This window comes from Schistocerca piceifrons, chromosome 6, assembly GCF_021461385.2.
Source record: "Schistocerca piceifrons isolate TAMUIC-IGC-003096 chromosome 6, iqSchPice1.1, whole genome shotgun sequence".
NCBI classification, from domain to species: Eukaryota; Metazoa; Arthropoda; class Insecta; order Orthoptera; family Acrididae; genus Schistocerca; species Schistocerca piceifrons.
In genome coordinates this window covers 215879402-215897279 of record NC_060143.1, presented here as the reverse complement: position 1 = coordinate 215897279, position 17878 = coordinate 215879402, and the positions used below count along the sequence as shown (strand labels likewise).

Genomic DNA, 17878 nt, shown 5'->3' with positions numbered 1-17878 from the left:
GCTGTCAATCTATTTTGAAACGCGAATCGGACACGTTGTTAATCAGCATCTTTGGTGGCAACGGCTAAAGAACAAAGCTAGCCGATAGTAATAATTTGAATCTAAATTTATTAATGAAATTAGTCCAAGGAGCAGACCTAACCAACAAACGCTGACTGCAATGACAGATAGTGTTGTCTCGCTTTCACATATATCGACGAGGTGAAGAATACTGGCTGGGCACAGAAAAAGGGCATTACACTTTCGCTGATCGTGGAAGTGGCCAGTAGGCAGCAATAGGAGACGTCACAACGTTTTATCGTTCTGGAGATTCTCGTTCGCGCACTCCGTAAACAGAGCTGTTCAAGGTCATTTCGCAGTTTAATTCATGAAGCAGGTACTGAATTTGTTTTTCTGATGAGAGTTATAGAAAGAATTTAGATGCAATAATGATCAGTTAAAACGTACGGCAGTCTTCATTTTAATTTGACGGCCCAGACTAGTGACTCACCTACGCTACCCGCTGCTACGGCGTCAAACTGCTGTAAGACTAAGATGCGCTCACCTGTGGCGACGAGGCGCTGCGTGAGCGACAGGTCGGGGTTCGAGTCCAGGCGCGTCTTCTCGGCCCGCAGCTGCTGCACGTACGTGTCCATTTCTGCTGGGGACGCGGCGGGCACCGCGGAGGCGCTCTCCTCCATCATGGCAGCACCTGCAACCACACCAAACGCTCACTTAGATAGCCGTCTGGAGCTGCCAAGTGTTGTGGAGAACTGGCCACCCGAATGTTTCCACGGAAACGCCTGCCATGTTACAGGTTCGTTCTTCAGTTTCATTTTATAGGTCCTTTTATCAGTGAAGTGTCAGATGACATTAGAAACATGCAACAACAGTGGTTATTATTGGAAAATATCCATACTCTGCAATGCGGAATAACACAAATGGCCTATGAGGAACTTGTGTTCTGATATTGTGAACCAATGTATGTGCAAAACATCCCGGACACCTATACTCATTTTACTTGTGCTTCTTTTGTCGGGTTGGAATGGACCTGCCGATAAAGAACGTTGACTTACTTTGACCCTAGAGCCCAAGTGGCAGACTTATACATACAATAACTTCACCACATGATACAGTAACATTTTTCGCACTACATTAATTTTTGATTTTCCTACACAGCTGCCCTACTGTAGGCTGTACAACCCGCAACATCTTCAAAATTCAGATACGAAGTATTCGTATTGTACTGGTCGCTCTTCGTCGCTGTGCGTGAACTATTAGTCCTATAGAAGCATGAACAGAAAGTTTTTTTAGGAAATTTAATATATTTAACGATACGTTTTCGCTGGTTCAAAAATGGCTTTGAGCACTATGGGACTTAACAGCGGAGGTCATCAGTCCCCTAGGACTTAGAACTACTTAAACCTAACTAACCTAAGGACATCACACACATCCATGCTCGAGGCAGGATTCGAACCTGCGATCGTAGCAGTCGCGCGGTTCCGTACTGAAGCGCCTAGAACCGCTCGGCCACCTCGGCCGGCCATGAGAGACATCACCTGACCCATTGGTACCCCCTACTCTGATGTCGAAAACGGTTATTGTCTTCGCCAGGATACTTAACAAAGCTACGAAACCGCGTTTGTTCTCATGTTATCAGTCCCTGGTCTCTGTTCAGCTACTGTGTGACATTCTTTTTGGTACTTCATTACGACAGCTTTCAGCATTAAGGATGCTGGTAGATACGTAGTTACGTCAGATACGTATCACATGTATGTATGACACACAGATATGTATAGAAATCTCATATCTCCGACGCCCCACCCCCCCATTTAAAATTTTCATATTTACTGCTTCACTAGCCAGCCGGGGTGGCCGAGCGGTTCTAGGCGCTTCAGTCTGGAACCGCGTGACTGCTACGGTCGTACAGTCGCAGGTTCGAATCCTGCCTATGGCATGGATGTGTGTGATGTCCTTAGGTTAGTTAGGTTTAAGTAGTTCTAAGTTCTAGGGGACTGATGACCTCAGAAGTTAAGTCCCATAGTGCTCAGAGCCATATGAACCATTTGAACTGCTTCACTAGGAACCATAATTAAGTGAAAATATCTGCAATGTAATCTGAGTCGCTACAGTAATGTACTTAATTCCGGTCACCATATTAGATGTTTCAGGAAAGCCTTAAACTGTCATTCATAATTTAAATAATGAAAACTGCACCAGTTACTTATTTTCTGATGCTTAGCAAAACGCGTTTCGATAATTTATTCTCATTTTCAAGTGTGTGATTTTCTGCCTCTCTCGAGTCTTTTTTGACATCTTAGTAGCAGGTATCGGTGGTACAAATTCAGAGATGTACTCTCCTATAGGCCTCATAAGAAACTACGTAGTAAAAATACATTGAAATATGTAGTCCAGTCAAATTATGTGAACACTGCCTAATTTTCCGATTGCAGTCTGACTTCAAGAAGACGCAAGTGAGGCAGAAAATCACACATGCAAACATCACCAAACATACTCATGTAAAAAAAATGCGCAAACACACTTTAAAATGAGAATAAATTCTCGAAACGCGTTGTGCTCCGCATCGAAAAGTAAATAATTGATACAGTTTTCATTATTTAAGTCATGAGCAACAATTATGACTCTCACACACTTTACTTGGGTTATTTCTCATAAAATTTGCAATGGTAACTGTCGACTTCGAAATTCATTTTGTGTGCCGTTTTTCTGTAAAAATACAACTTAACTGCTCAGCAAGTTAGTTGTGACATTTAATTATTAGAACAGTGATTAAAGCCAGAAGCTCTTTTGCCCTACTGAATTAAATTACACCCTTCAGCACTTTACGTCACGAAAGGGAGTGCCTGCCAACCAGCAAGAGCCTGTGATGTTTTATGTCGTTTAGCTTGTTTTTTTTTCTTTCTTTCCTTTTTACTATGTACAGCTGTCCCTTCTGTTCTTGAATAAAGCTACGACCAAGAATCTCGTCATTAAGCAAATATTTCAATGATAACCTTAATTAAATTGAAGCTTTTACTGACGGGAATTCATATAGCGTCCCATTTTCTTTCAAAGTGATGACAAGAGTGCAGTCGCTAAGTAACCACAGAGACGCCGCTGATTTGAAACGTCTCTTTGCGAGATAGAGCGAAAAACATGTTTCTTATTGGATGTCTAATTTAATTACCTTAATGGCTGTCGTCTTAAGTTTCACATCTAGAGCAAACAGGAAGCTGGAATATAGTGGAGTGTACCTCTTACAATAGTTGGCAGTTACCAGACCGAAAACTTAAATTATTTCCTTTCGATGGCACAATGTGTAAAAAACGACGAACATGCTCTTCTTCTGTTCATTTACCCCACTGTTTAGTGGTATCGTGTATATTATCGTTCTTTGATTTGATTAAGTCCCAACTCTTCGCTATAGAACCTCATAATTCTTGATAATAATGGCATTGTTCAGTACAGTTACTACCACTTGGGGTTTTTGCTATCTCCAATGTAATCACCGAGACCGGTGGTTACAAGACTAAAACACTAGATTCTTTCATATCTTGTCATTAACCGTTCGTTAGATCATATCTTTTTTTTTTTCTTTATCCAAACAGCTTCTTGGTTGAGAAACGATAATATTTCACATCGTTCTTTCAAGCATAACAACAATCAGTCGTGTAATCCTATTCAACAAGAGGATGGACTTGAAACTGAGTCGAGCTATTGAATAAATTTTGAAACTATATACAAATTTTCTCGTTACCAGTCAGAAATGATGGCTAGCAGGGATAGAGCAAACGTTTATCTTAATATCTCCGAAGACAGTCCACAAATGGAAGAAGTCACTGCGAGTACTTTATTTTTTATAAGTATTGTAGCTTAAGTACAGCAATCAGCCAGAATTATGGCCTTCACATTTAACCGTTATAGGTTTGGAATTTCTTAAAAATCCATTGCCAGCTATCATGCTGGGATTCTCTTAGCGCTCGTCACTTGTGCTCAAGATAACACAAAAAGTGGTTTAAAATTCAGTAAATGTATGAAAAAGGTTTATTATTTTAGGAACCACAAAGGACACCGATTATTCGGGCTTTGTGGTCTACTCATGAAGCGCATGCTTGGAAGTGGCGAGATCGAATGCCGTTTAGAACTGGAAACTTTTCCGTCTGTCTTTACCATGTCAGTCAGTGAAGATACGTCAGGAACGACACGTGATTCAGATTCGACGATTAACTGTACATTCTCTTTCCCATTTGGATAACTGGAGTCAGTCAGGGACATTTGAGTCGCCGAACTGGAGCCCAATTGAAAGGCGGCTGAAAATCCCTCTAGAGGGGACTCTCATACCACACGACTGTTTTTATGGTATTCAGATTCTATTGGTTAACTTACAATCTGGCGAAAACGTACTTGATGTTACTACCTGAGAAAGGCATACGTCGAATATTGCTATTGTACTCTTTTCTTTTTCTTTGATTTCTCTGCTTTGCGCGCGCAGATTTTATAAGTCATATGGTTCACTAATAATTGAACTAGCGACTCCCGGTTTGTGAAGGGGTACCTCAAGTTCACAGCATTTTCATCTCTACTAATAGGGAAGAAAAAGAGGGAACACGGGGTGTCGTATTAATGAATAATGTATAACAATATTAGAAATGGCTCATAGATATGAGTAGGGGAGATAGTTGTACGTAGAGGATAATGTAGTTAGGGGCACATAACGTCGTTTGGTCGGTACATCGGTCTACTGACTGATTTTAGAATCGCATGAAGGGATGCGCACTAGAAACCGCCATAAGCAGTTACCGCCATTTTCCATAGTTTTCGGTGCTGTTAGACATGAGGTTATATTTTGTGGACCAGTTGTAATTATTTCTCGTTAAAAGCTTTTAAGCGTTGCATAGTGTTATTAAAGCTATTTCCAATATATTGTTAATTCTTCAGGTGCGGAATTTTATGGTGAGTAAAATTCTATATATTTTAGAATTATTTATATAACACGTGAACATGTAAATAATAGATTTCAGCTATCCGTCGTCCTTTTGAAATTTTATTGGCAGATCTAGATTTCAGCTAGAAACTAGCCATTCTCAATGCACTATCATTTTTGATCAATGCATGTAATGCCTGCTGGTCGGGCTTCATCCACAGTTCATCAGTATTCAATGAACTGTGGATGAAGCCCGACCAACAGGCATTAAAAGCATTGTTCAAAAATGATAGTGCATTGAGAATGGCTATTTTCTAGCTGAAATCTAGATCTACCAATAAAATTTCAAAAGGGTGACGGATAGCTGAAATCTATTATTTACAAGCCAGTATAACATTCGCTGCGTGCAACAGCCTTCTGTATGGAAGGTAACCTGATAACACTTGAACAGTTAAGTCATACTTCATCGGTCGTGGACCATTTTGTACCCTGAAACTGAGGGTCTTTTACCATGGAACACGCTATACATGCAAGTAAACTGAGTTTCTTTAACAGTTTTATCTGTCTTAAAAACAGAAATTAGTTTTGATATGGAGTAGTTTCTATCTGAAAATGTATTTTACTTGTAAGCCGTTTTTGACAATACTTATGCCTAATCTGACCGCAATTACTGACTACTGATGTGTAGCAGAGTAGTAGTACATCAGACAAACGATTACATACAATACTGACAAGGTTTTTGCAACTGCAACGCTTTTAAATGGCAATACAATATTTGTTCGTAGGTACTTGACAATATTGCACCTTGGAAAAGTTTTTCACATATGCAAAAAACTTAATTTTGCATAGTAATTTTTATAATTTCAGAAATGGCTCCAGCACATTAAAAATTGATACCATTATTAAAATATGTATTATGAAAGCATAGTGAACTTCTATTACAGGGCGGAAGTCTGGGAAGATACAACACTTTCCCGTGCTGTGCGATATCCCAAATGTAAAATTAAATGCGTTTCATACAACAGTAGAGCTAGTAACTACTACCATCTCTGCAACTTCACACGCAAGCATCTCGTCACCTGGTCTCTCGAAGCTGAATCTACAGAATTATAGTCCTTCTACCAAAAAAAAAATGTCCGTAGCAATATTAGGACCTTAGTGGGGTCTACTGCATGACACTCATATGCGTCGGCCGCCTAGCTAGGGAGCGGGACTGTGTGTGGTGGCGAAGGGGAATCCCCGAGAAAATCAGTTCCTTCGCAGAAATCGATTTTTCCTCATCGATACGTGCGTAATATTACATGCATCCAAATTTAAAAAGCTCTTATTTACTACACTAAGGGGAAGTACTATCCTAAGTACTTCTCCTCTTCCTTACAATAATCCAGTATATCTGCAGAATCGGCAAAGAAAGGCATAAATGGAAAATACTGACATAAGGAGACAGGCTGATAGAACATATTTTAAGAGAGTAATATTACAGAATAAGTTAGAGATATGAATATAAAATATGTGTTTTTTTTAAGAACATTAGATGTCCAATTACACTTCCTTGAAAATATTCTCTGTTTTCAAGCTGCTTCAATTCGGATTCGAACTGAGGAAAAATTTGTAAGGATACTTCCCAAGAATAGTATCGGTTACTAATGTGTAAGAGTGTTTTGGATATATGGGAAGGAAAAAAATTACCCGTTCACATGAGTCTACTATTTGCAGAATATCGTACGAGAAGAAAACTCGAACTGTATATTAGATGAGCTCCTTTCCAGATTTAAGGCACAAATGCACCTATCTCCGGACCTTACGACCGCTGACAGTGTACCCGTGTTCCCGTAAACTAATAATCGTGTGTTTGTACAAAATGTGTGATTTGATGTCTTTGGTAATAGATGTATGTTTTTGTACGCTTGTTCTGAGGCTTCAGCTAAAAATCTAAGCCCAGGATAACAGACTTATGATGAAAAGGAGCTTTCATTCCAACAAACTGTTATGCCGGAACTGCTTCTGGAAATAATTCCCCATTAGAGATAGTACACTGAAACACACGTTGTTCTCTATAAGAAATGTCTCCCTCCCTGTATGATGTAGTTTTTAGCTCGCTGTGCAATCTACTGTTTTGGGGTCTTATGCGGCTGTGGAACAATAAAGGAATGGTATTAAGCCATATCTAGTCAATACTGACATTAGACCACATCTAGTCAAAATATCGGCGTTACAGACGGTCAATAGCGTTATTTTGAAGCCAGCATTCAACGACTGTCGATATGCTGCACCAGCCTCCGTATCACTTACATTTATTTTTCTTGTTCTCAATTCAAATGACTGCAAACTCGTAATAACTGCTGACTGTGATCAGTCATAAACAGCCGCGCTGGATTAGCCGAGCGGTCTAGGACGCTGCAGTTGTGGACTGTGCGGCTGATCCCGGCGGAGGTTCGAGTCCTCCCTCGGGCATGGGTGTGTGTGTTTGTGCTTAGGATAATTTAGGTTAAGTTTAAGTAGTGTGTAAGCTTAGGGACTGATGAGACCTTAGCAGTTAAGTCTCATAGGATTTCACACACATTTGAACTTTTTTTTGGTCATAAACAACCTTTATGTCCATCCTCAGCATCAACGGATACGCTGTGATTGTCTTCTGCAGTACTGTTGAGAAATTTGCCTAACAGCAAGCAGTGGCAACATATTCTGAACCAGGCGGCTGAAAGCAGTGGCGTGCTGCTATTCCGCAACACTTACTGCCGCCCACCTTCTCGTGTTGAACGAGGCGGTGTCGTAGCCAAGGCAAGTGACATTTGCGAGCGCGGCGACCAATTATGCTGATCACTTCCCGGTGGTCCTGGTTTCGTTGTTCGTTTCCCGACTGAGGTGTCTGATGCTAGCGTGGTAACTGAAGAAAGATACGACACTGAAACCCAGAAGGAGGTGAAATTCGTAAAATTATCCCTGCGAGTGCGACTGTCTTTTAGTCTATGAGGAATATCTTTAAATAGGTGAAGTGTGATGTGCTGCGAATATATAGAAAGAAAGATCCTTTATCATTTAGTTACAATATAGCAGGTCAGCAACTGGAAGCAGTTAATTCCATAAATTATCTGGGAGTAGGCATTACGAATGATTTAAAATGGAATGACCAAATAAAATTAATCGTCGGTAAAGCAGGTGCCAGACTGAGATTCATTGGAAGAATCCTAACGAAATGCAGTCTGAAAACAAAGGAAGTAGGTTACAGTACACTTTTTCACCCACTGCTTGAATACTGCTCACGGGTGTGGGATCCGTACCAGATAGGATTGATAGAAGAGATAGAGGAGATCCAACGGAGAGCAGCGCGCTTCGTTACAGGGTCATTTAGTAATCGCGAAAGCGTTACGGAGATGACAGATAAACTCCAGTGGAAGACATTGCAAGAGAGACGCTCAGTAGCTCGGTACGGGCTTTTGTTGAAGTTTCGAGAACATACCTTCACCGAGGAGTCAAGCAGTACATTGCTCCCTCCTACGTATATCTCGCGAAGAGACCATGAGGATAAAATCAGAGAGATTAGAGCCCACACAAAGGCATACCGACAATCCTTCTTTCCACGAAAAATACGAGACTGGAATAGAAGGGAGAACCGATAGAGGTACTCAAGGTAACCTCCGCCACACACTGCCAGGTGGCTTGCGGAGTACGGATGTACTTGTAGAAGTAAATGCGAAAACTTTTGCGTTAGGCTTTATCATGACTGTTGTTGATACCGAATGAAACAACAGTTTTACCGTAACCAGTAACTATTTCCGTATTTCCATAACGCATCTCGAAGGTTCAAACAATCAAGAGGATTTACGTGGATAAAAGTGGCACGTATGTGTTGTGTTACGAATTTGGAGTTGAATGTGAGCCTGTGTCCACTTATCACAGGCTCCTTTCTCTGTCGTGGGTGAAACACCATAACTCTGAGCGTCCCTGTTGCAATCGCTGAAGAACGTCGTCAAAGTTTGGCTTGGCGAGATACCTCCACATGGAGTACAAGAGGTGGACAAACCATTACGGCAACTATACAGTCCAAGACAAGTTTACCTTTGGTCAGTCCCCTCTCAGGAGCCGGCCGCCATGGCCGAGCGGTTATAGGCTCTACGGTCTGGAACCACGCGACCGCTACGGTCGCAGGTTCGAATCCTGCCTCGGGCAGGATGTCCTTAGGTTACTTGGGTTTAAGTAGTTCTAAGTTCTAGGGGACTGATGACCTCAGAAGTTAAGTCCCATAGTGCTCAGAGCTATTTGAACCAGCCCTTTCAGGAGCTTAATCCGACGTCCGATATAACGTTACATCAGGGAGGGACACGGTACCTGACTCGTCCGAACCACGCTGCAGTACTCGGCAGTTGTGTGGGGAAATACATTGTATTGTATTGTATGTTAACCGGGGACCTAGAAACGACGGAGAGGCTCCGTCCCCGCCGCAGCCGCAGTGGTCCACAACCCCACAACCTCTACCGCAGTCCACTTCACCCCTCCGCCACCCCACACCGAACCCAGGGTTACTGTGCGGTTCGGCCCCCGGTGGACTCCCCAGTTAACGTCTCATGTCAGACGAGTGTAACCCCTATGTTTGCGTGGTAGAGTAATGGTGGTGTACGCGTACGTGGAGAACTTGTATGCGCAGCAATCGCCGACATAGTGTAACTGAGGCGAAATAAGGGGAACCAGCCCGCATTCGCCGAGGCAGATGGAAACCGCCTAAAAACCATCCACAGACTGGCCGGTTCACCGGACCTCGACACAAATCCGCCGGGTGGATTCGTGCCAGAGACCAGGCGCTCCTTCCTGCCCGGAAAGCCGTGCGTTAGACCGCACTCCCAACCGGGCGGGCCGGGGAAGTACATAGTGGTACTTAGGATGGTTTCGTCTAAAGTCTGCCCTTGGCTCGTCTACACCGGGACTTCCCTCCGAGGATTTTTATGACACGACTCGACGATCGGTGAACCAAAAAATTCGCACCCCGCGTACAGGCATACCTTACTTTCCGACGTCACGTTGGTCTGACATATTTTCAGCACAGTAAGATAAGAGGAAATGAATTACACGAGACTGAATCCACAGTGAAGTCCAGATCGCCGTAAATGAAGACAGATGGCATATTAGCAACTTTTAAACTCAGCCACAAAATGATAAGAAGAAACGAGCACAAAAAATAGCCTCAAGTTGGTTCCCAACTGGCATCCCTCAACACCTCTTGGAGAGCCCTCTCTAAGTTCAACACTAGTGCTTGAGGTTGGCACTGATTTTCAGTTCCCATCGTAATTATCACCACTGTCACGAGATTATTCTTCATCTTCTATTGAATCCATTGCTATTTTTAATTCCAAACTGTGTTCACTGTAATCTGATTCTACACAGAACTAACGTTCCTTTGTATCATTTAGCCTATTGGTTTTATTGCCTTCGCGTATCGTGTGGTTCTGGAAAAAGGCTTGCTTATTTCGAACATTTCACTATAATACCACTATCCTTTCCGAAACGGAGTCTGTCAGTTCCTCGATTTTAATTTTATCAACCTTTGAACTGACGGCAGGACATTGGTAAACTATAGTTTCTCTTCTACAGAAGAGATTGCTTACTAACTCCTGTACAGGCGATTGGGAAATATTGCTGAAGTATGCGTGACCGATACAACATTGGACCAACAGCAGACGCCTAGAGTATACATACAAGTGGGAGCGAATTGTCGTGGGATTATTGGACTTCGGGACTACGTAACAAAAATCTGAAAAACCAGAAATTGGATACAATAAGCATAATATCAATCGAGGAAATAGTTAGAAAACACTAAGAAACAGATGTCAAAGTGACTTGTACAATTTACAAAGTTCGCCACAGATAGCTCCCAAACTACCTGTGAGGCAAATGTCAAACTCGTAACTTGCACAGTGTCACATACGCAGACATCCTATTGGAACTCCTTACATGAGAGGATTAAGAGCCAAGTCTAACAGGTAGTACAATTAAAAATAGTTTTTCCTACTTTCTGACTGGATTTGAAGCGTTAAAAATTACGGAAACTAAAAACATTTTTTCCATGTTTTGTTTCACACTCAAGACACTGAGTAAACTAATTGCAGGGCTTCCCAACATTTTCATCTGGCGGACCCCTTCTTCAGTCGAAAATCCATGGCGGATCCATAGTCAGTCAACAGCACAGTAACTTCAAATTTCAGAGCGAAACCCATGGGAACTGAAAGCTTCTTAATGCAGGTGCCATGTTCCCAATGACCCCCCCCCCCCCTCCGAAGTATCAATAGTCTTTGGTATAGAGGTGAATGAAAACAACTTGAAATTAACGATCCAATTTGAATTCCCACTGTATCCAGACACTTACTAGTGGATTTACTCTCTTTGTTCAACACACTATAGCCTGATTAAAATTACTTGGAAATTGAAATTTCACACGATGGAGCTTTCTTCCTACAAGAGCAATCAACGTCACGTCCAAACTGTTCGCTGTTGACAAGCTGTCGCTTATGGTCTGTTCACTTCCACTATTTGGCTACTGTTGTGTAAGGAGCATCCATATTTCGTAACAGTCGTCTGTGTGTGTGTGTGTGTGTGTGTGTGTGTGTGTGTGGTTTTTCGTGAAATCCGAAGAAAAATGTGCAAATGTATGTAAAGTTTTCCTTTGGTCGTCCTCCCTCCTCATATATTTCAACTGGAAACTCCCCTTGCTGTGAAGGTGATGGAGACACTGCAGCCTTCTTCAATGATCCTGACTTCAGCCACCGATCCATGTTAGAAGTAGTAAACTGGTCAAAAATCGACTTATGAAATAGGTAGTGCACTGACAAGGCAAGTTTAACATTTAATGATGTCTGGAGCCGCATACGTGCCAGCGAGAGCTGTGATTGGTCGACAAAGCTCGCTCCGCGCATGCGTAAAAGGTTTCAGCGCATCTAGCGCCGTGAGCCGGCGCACAAACGATCCCCGTATTGTTGCTAGACAGTCGATCTGTCGATCAGAGAAGCCGCATTCTCCGGCACTGAACTATGTATACGTTCTCACTTAGGAACCGCAAAGGCTGCTTGGGGATACGACCTGAAGTAAAAGTACACATGTTTTTCACACCAAAAAAGAAAGTGATGAATTTGATTTTCACATTTTTATTCAATAATTTTACTCATTAATTACACGATTTGGTGAAGGGTGGCCGCGAACCCCCTAGAAAGAGCCGGAGGACCCCTACGGGGTCCGCGGACCACAGGTTGGGAAGCCCTGAACTAATGTATTTGTCACCTATCAACACTCCACTGATGAGGATATGCGGTCACAGCTCACAGAATCTGAACTCTAGTAAGAAGGAGATAGAAAATAAAAACAGACAATGTCTCTGTTATATATTCAACATCTTCTTGAATCAATTTGTCACGGTAGAAGAACGCTGCTGACAGCTCACTGGCATCTTATTTGGACTCTTATTCAGTGCCTTACAGAACTGCTAAATTTAGACAAATCCTTTAAGTCGAATACAGTATCTGAAATTCTGACACAAGCAGGGATCATGTGCAGAGAGCGAAAGATCATCTTCAAACGAGACTGCATTTACAAGAGCCGAAGAACACGTAAGGAAAACAATACTTAATATGAAATTGAGACAGGTTGAGTGCATATCCCGGATCCTATTCAGTAGTACATTGAGCAAGCGTTAAACGAAATCTAGAAGAAACGTGGAAAGGGAATTGAAGTTAAGGGAGAAGAAATAAAAGCTTTGAGGTGAGCCGAAGATATTTTATTTTGTAATGGTCTGCTTATACATACCATATTAATTTACTTTGCTACCCAGCAAATTATTCTAGTTGTCTTGGAATGTTGTTTATTGTAGAGGCAGTGAAAAAGCAACCACGGTCTTTAATGAAAGGGAATTTCTGTCTCAGATCGTAGCAGTAAAAATAAAAATAAAAGAAAGAAGACGTTGCACAAAGAGCGATTTAAGTAAATCGCCACCGCTGTGTGTGCACCCCGTTGGCCGGTCTAGTGCACCAGGCCACTAAAAGCGTGTATCCGACGGTGCAGCGAGAATGATGCAGCCGTCAAACAGAACCTTACTTCACGGCCCGTAGATTGAGCTTATATAAAATATTGTAAAATAAAACTCCTCTGTTCTACGTGGTCTTGTGGGGATATACGTACGTACCAAGTTCGAACAGATTTCTAATTGTAACTTTTGAGTGAGTTCACGTCAGAGAATAGTAACGGCGCACTGCTGCATAAATAAAAGAAAATATAGTGATGTGTGTTTAAACTAGTTTTGTCTTTCATTCGTATTCTAAATTTAGAAAAGTGTTTAGATGAATTGATGGGATGAGTGCATTTTCAATAGGGAGTTGAAACATTTGACTGGGTGTTGTGTGATGTCCTTACGTTAGTTAGGTTTAAGTAGTTCTAAGTTCTAGGGGACTGGTGACCATAGATGTTAAGTCCCATAGTGCTCAGAGCCATTTGAACCATTTGAAACATTTGAAAATTTTTTATGTAAGTGAGAAGCTATTTATTCTGTGGAAGACTGTTATTCGGTGGTTTTGATGACCTTTGATAGTGTAGCTATAGGCTGTCTCATCCTTCGATCCAGAGTACGCAGACAGATTTTCATTAATTCAAGACCGAGTTTCCTGTTATTAGATAGTATTTGTGCAAGGGATTTGTGCAAGTCCCTTTATTGTGTGGCATCTCCCTAGGTCGGTGACTCATACATGGTGCGTCTAGATTCCGTGAGCTAATTGGTGGATCAGATATCTGCCACCCAAGTACAGTAAGCGCTTCAAGGACGGGAGAACCGCCACAACTTAAGTTACAGACGGCATAGCAGAGCGTAGGTAGTGCCTTGGAAGGAGGTTAAAGACGATTATCAATGGGATTAAAATAAGGGTAATGGAATGTTCGCATACTGAATCAGGCTATGCTGACGGGAACTATACTAGGAAATGTGACCTTAAAAACGGTATTACTATTTGGCAGCAAGATAAATCACTATGGCCAAAGGAGACTGGGACAGGGAATAAAAAGATGAGCATTTCTGAAAAAGATCAATTTGTTAACATTAAATATCAGTGTAAATGTTACGATCCCTTCACCGAATAAGTTTTTTTGGAGTACAACGTTGCGCGGAAGTGAAAAGTGGAAGATAAACAGTTCCATACAAGATGTGAATACAAGTTTTAGGGCGCTACAGATGAATGCTGAAGATTATATCAGTAGATCGAAAGACAAATTAAGAGGTACTGAATGAAATTGTGGAGAAAAGAAATTTATGACACAACTAGAATAACAGCGGGTAATAGTTCACAGGACGCAGTTTGACGCATTAAGTAATACGGTTGGGGCAGACTTCATCCTAAAACCTCAGTTTTTTTCAAAAAAGAGTGTAATAACTATTTCACATCTTTGGAGTGTTTAGATTCAGATCCCAAAACGATTTGGCTGTTACAAGTACGTCTAAGAGATACTTGCAAAATGGACGGCACCAGGGGCTGCGGCACTGACAGCTGACAAAGTGGTTAAGATGGTACCGTTTATCAGAGACTTGTATCTGATGCACTACGGACAAGACACTCTGATGGCAGGACACAAAATGCAAATGAAAGTTTGCATAAATTCGTTTGGCTCAAGTGTCCCAAAGAGAACAAAGTTACTTTGGGTGCTGCAGAAGCCGTTTCTCGGTTCAATATGGACTGTTTGAAGACTGAAGAAAGCAGAAATCCAGAACTCCTTTATTACAATCACAAAAGAAGATCAACGGCAGATCAGGTAGTCCACAACATGGTACCTGGGGAAGTAAAAATTCAGCAAAAGTCTAACCTAGGCTCGAAATTAGAATAAAACGAACCCTTACAGGAACAGGAATGGAAAAAGTATGGTGCTGGTGAATTTTAATGGATATGTATCTTGTACTAGTATTCATATTTTACAAAATTTTTAAATCCATATTGCGTGAATTTGTTTGACTAATTATGTTATCCTAAATATTAACAAATCTGTTAAATTTTTGCAGGAAGTAGTCTTGATGTATTTGCATGTCCCTTTCCATTAATATATCGGTAACGTAGTTTTGCTATTATCACATTTATGTACCGATACTTAAAGAAAATTTAAGTTTGAAACTCGAAAATTGTGCTGAAAATGAACTAATAACATTTCTCATAAAATGAATACATAGAACTGATGAACAGTATCTTGTGAATGTATTTAAAAATCTGGAACATGAAAACTGAGGTGCGAGTATCAAAAGCTCAAAAATATTGTAAATAAATTATACATAACTGCAACCAGTCACTTTTTCATTAATAATGCTTTATTACATTAACCGGTTTTCGAACCCTTTCAGGTTCATCTTCAGATGATTTCGGCAGAATCCGGGAAGTTACATCATTACTGTTAGTAGCATAATGCTGGGTGCTGGTTCTATGGCAGAGAGATGGGTCACTTCATTGTATCGCCATGACTATACCTTATCTTTCGATAACGATGTAAATTTAGTTTTTACTTACTGCGACAGTATAGGCGGCTTTTTTCGTATCTGTCTGCCTCCATTTTGATGTCCAGAACACTTTCACACGAACTATATTAGTTCACACTTTAACAGTGACACTTTACCAGCATCCAGCATGCGCTTTACAACTGTTGCTTATAACAAAGATCTTGACAGAGAGATATGGCATAAGCCTACTTTGTACAGAGATGTAATTTGTTGTTCTTTACATGTGTTAAAGTCGATATAAGGGCAAGTTTTTCCATTAGAATGTTGATAACATGAGAGCACTAGAGAATATAATAATAAACTACTACAAGAATAAATTTCAGGTGATCTGTTATGTTATATCTATTTGTATGTTACAGGCATTTTTTTTTTTTTTTTTTACATGACTCCCTAGGAAACAGTAATACAGAGTTATTGGTTCTGCAGTGAGGTGCGGTTGTCTGTATGACTAGGACCTGTATATTTAAATTAATAACAAATCTTCAGATGAAATGTTGGCTTATTTCTGTTGTTACGTTAACGTGATCTGGAGTATTATCAAGGGCAGATTTTGTTTATTTTAACTAAAGGTATATGTATAAGAGTTAAAGTGTTTGTAATGGATTAAAGCTGTTTGAATGGCTGCACATTTAATATTTTAAAAATCATGAACAAAAGATTCTTTAACTGTTGACTTTTTTTATATTCTAACATTAGGGTGATCTGGGATATTGGTAAAGGCAGCTTATGTTTGTTCCAGCTAGAATTAATATGTATAAAGTACTGATTTATGTTAGCAATGTAGGGCTTTAACATTTAGAGATATGGTACATGTCTTATTGTGTGGTAGTATATTACATTGACACCATTGTGGTTAGGATGTAAGGTGAAGGGGTGAGTCATTGGGAGGGGGGGGGGTTTGGGGAGCCGGTGTAGGATTTATTGGGTGGTTACTTGTTTTGAACTAGTAGATCTTCAAAGTTCTGAAGGAAGAATTTGTTTCTTAGTTCAGTTTGATCATTGAGTAGGTTGTCAGGTGCTGTATTTGTGTAGACAAATATTTCAATTTCTTCAAGAAGGTCAAGTATTGTGCCTTTGTTGGCAAAGTGTAGTATTCGGAGATTCTGTTCTATGTTGTTTGCAGAATGATTGTGTTGGGCAAGATGTGAGGCAAAGCTGGACTTGTTCAGGTTGTTAAGACGGAGTGCATCCATGTGTTCTTTAAATCTTGTTGTGAAGCTTCTACCAGTTTGTCCAATGTAGAAGCTTGCAACTTATGTCCAAGCTTCTACATTGGACAAACTGGTAGAAGCTTCACAACAAGATTTAAAGAACACATGGATGCACTCCGTCTTAACAACCTGAACAAGTCCAGCTTTGCCTCACATCTTGCCCAACACAATCATTCTGCAAACAACATAGAACAGAATCTCCGAATACTACACTTTGCCAACAAAGGCACAATACTTGACCTTCTTGAAGAAATTGAAATATTTGTCTACACAAATACAGCACCTGACAACCTACTCAATGATCAAACTGAACTAAGAAACAAATTCTTCCTTCAGAACTTTGAAGATCTACTAGTTCAAAACAAGTAACCACCCAATAAATCCTACACCGGCTCCCCAAACCCCCCCCCCTCCCCATGACTCACCCCTTCACCTTACATCCTAACCACAATGGTGTCAATGTAATATACTACCACACAATAAGACATGTACCATATCTCTAAATGTTAAAGCCCTACATTGCTAACATAAATCAGTACTTTATACATATTAATTCTAGCTGGAACAAACATAAGCTGCCTTTACCAATATCCCAGATCACCCTAATGTTAGAATATAAAAAAAGTCAACAGTTAAAGAATCTTTTGTTCATGATTTTTAAAATATTAAATGTGCAGCCATTCAAACAGCTTTAATCCATTACAAACACTTTAACTCTTATACATATACCTTTAGTTAAAATAAACAAAATCTGCCCTTGATAATACTCCAGATCACGTTAACGTAACAACAGAAATAAGCCAACATTTCATCTGAAGATTTGTTATTAATTTAAATATACAGGTCCTAGTCATACAGACAACCGCACCTCACTGCAGAACCAATAACTCTGTATTACTGTTTCCTAGGGAGTCATGTAAAAAAAAAAAAAAAAAAAATGCCTGTAACATACAAATAGATATAACATATCACCTGAAATTTATTCTTGTAGTAGTTTATTATTCTTTTCTGTAGTGCTCTCATGTTATCAACATTCTAATGGAAAAACTTGCCCTTATATCGACTTTAACACATGTAAAGAACAACAAATTACATCTCTGTACAAAGTAGGCTTATGCCATATCTCTCTGTCAAGATCTTTGTTATAAGCAACAGTTGTAAAGCGCATGCTGGATGCTGGTAAAGTGTCACTGTTAAAGTGTGAACTAATATAGTTCGTGTGAAAGTGTTCTGGACATCAAAATGGAGGCAGACAGATAC

At 40.5% G+C, this 17878-nt stretch overlaps 1 protein-coding gene across 1 annotated transcript in view; it reads right to left on the bottom strand.

Annotated features, from left to right (window-relative positions):
• Positions 1-295: 295 nt before the first annotated feature.
• The window catches only part of LOC124803242, a 303143-nt gene continuing 285560 nt past the window's right edge, over positions 296-17878 (bottom strand). The window contains exons 2-3 of the mRNA XM_047264424.1: positions 545-691; positions 296-393 (exon numbers count right to left, since the gene is read on the bottom strand). Of these exons, the coding sequence (XP_047120380.1) occupies positions 296-393; positions 545-691 (245 nt within the window). The remainder of the gene's footprint in view (positions 394-544; positions 692-17878) is intronic.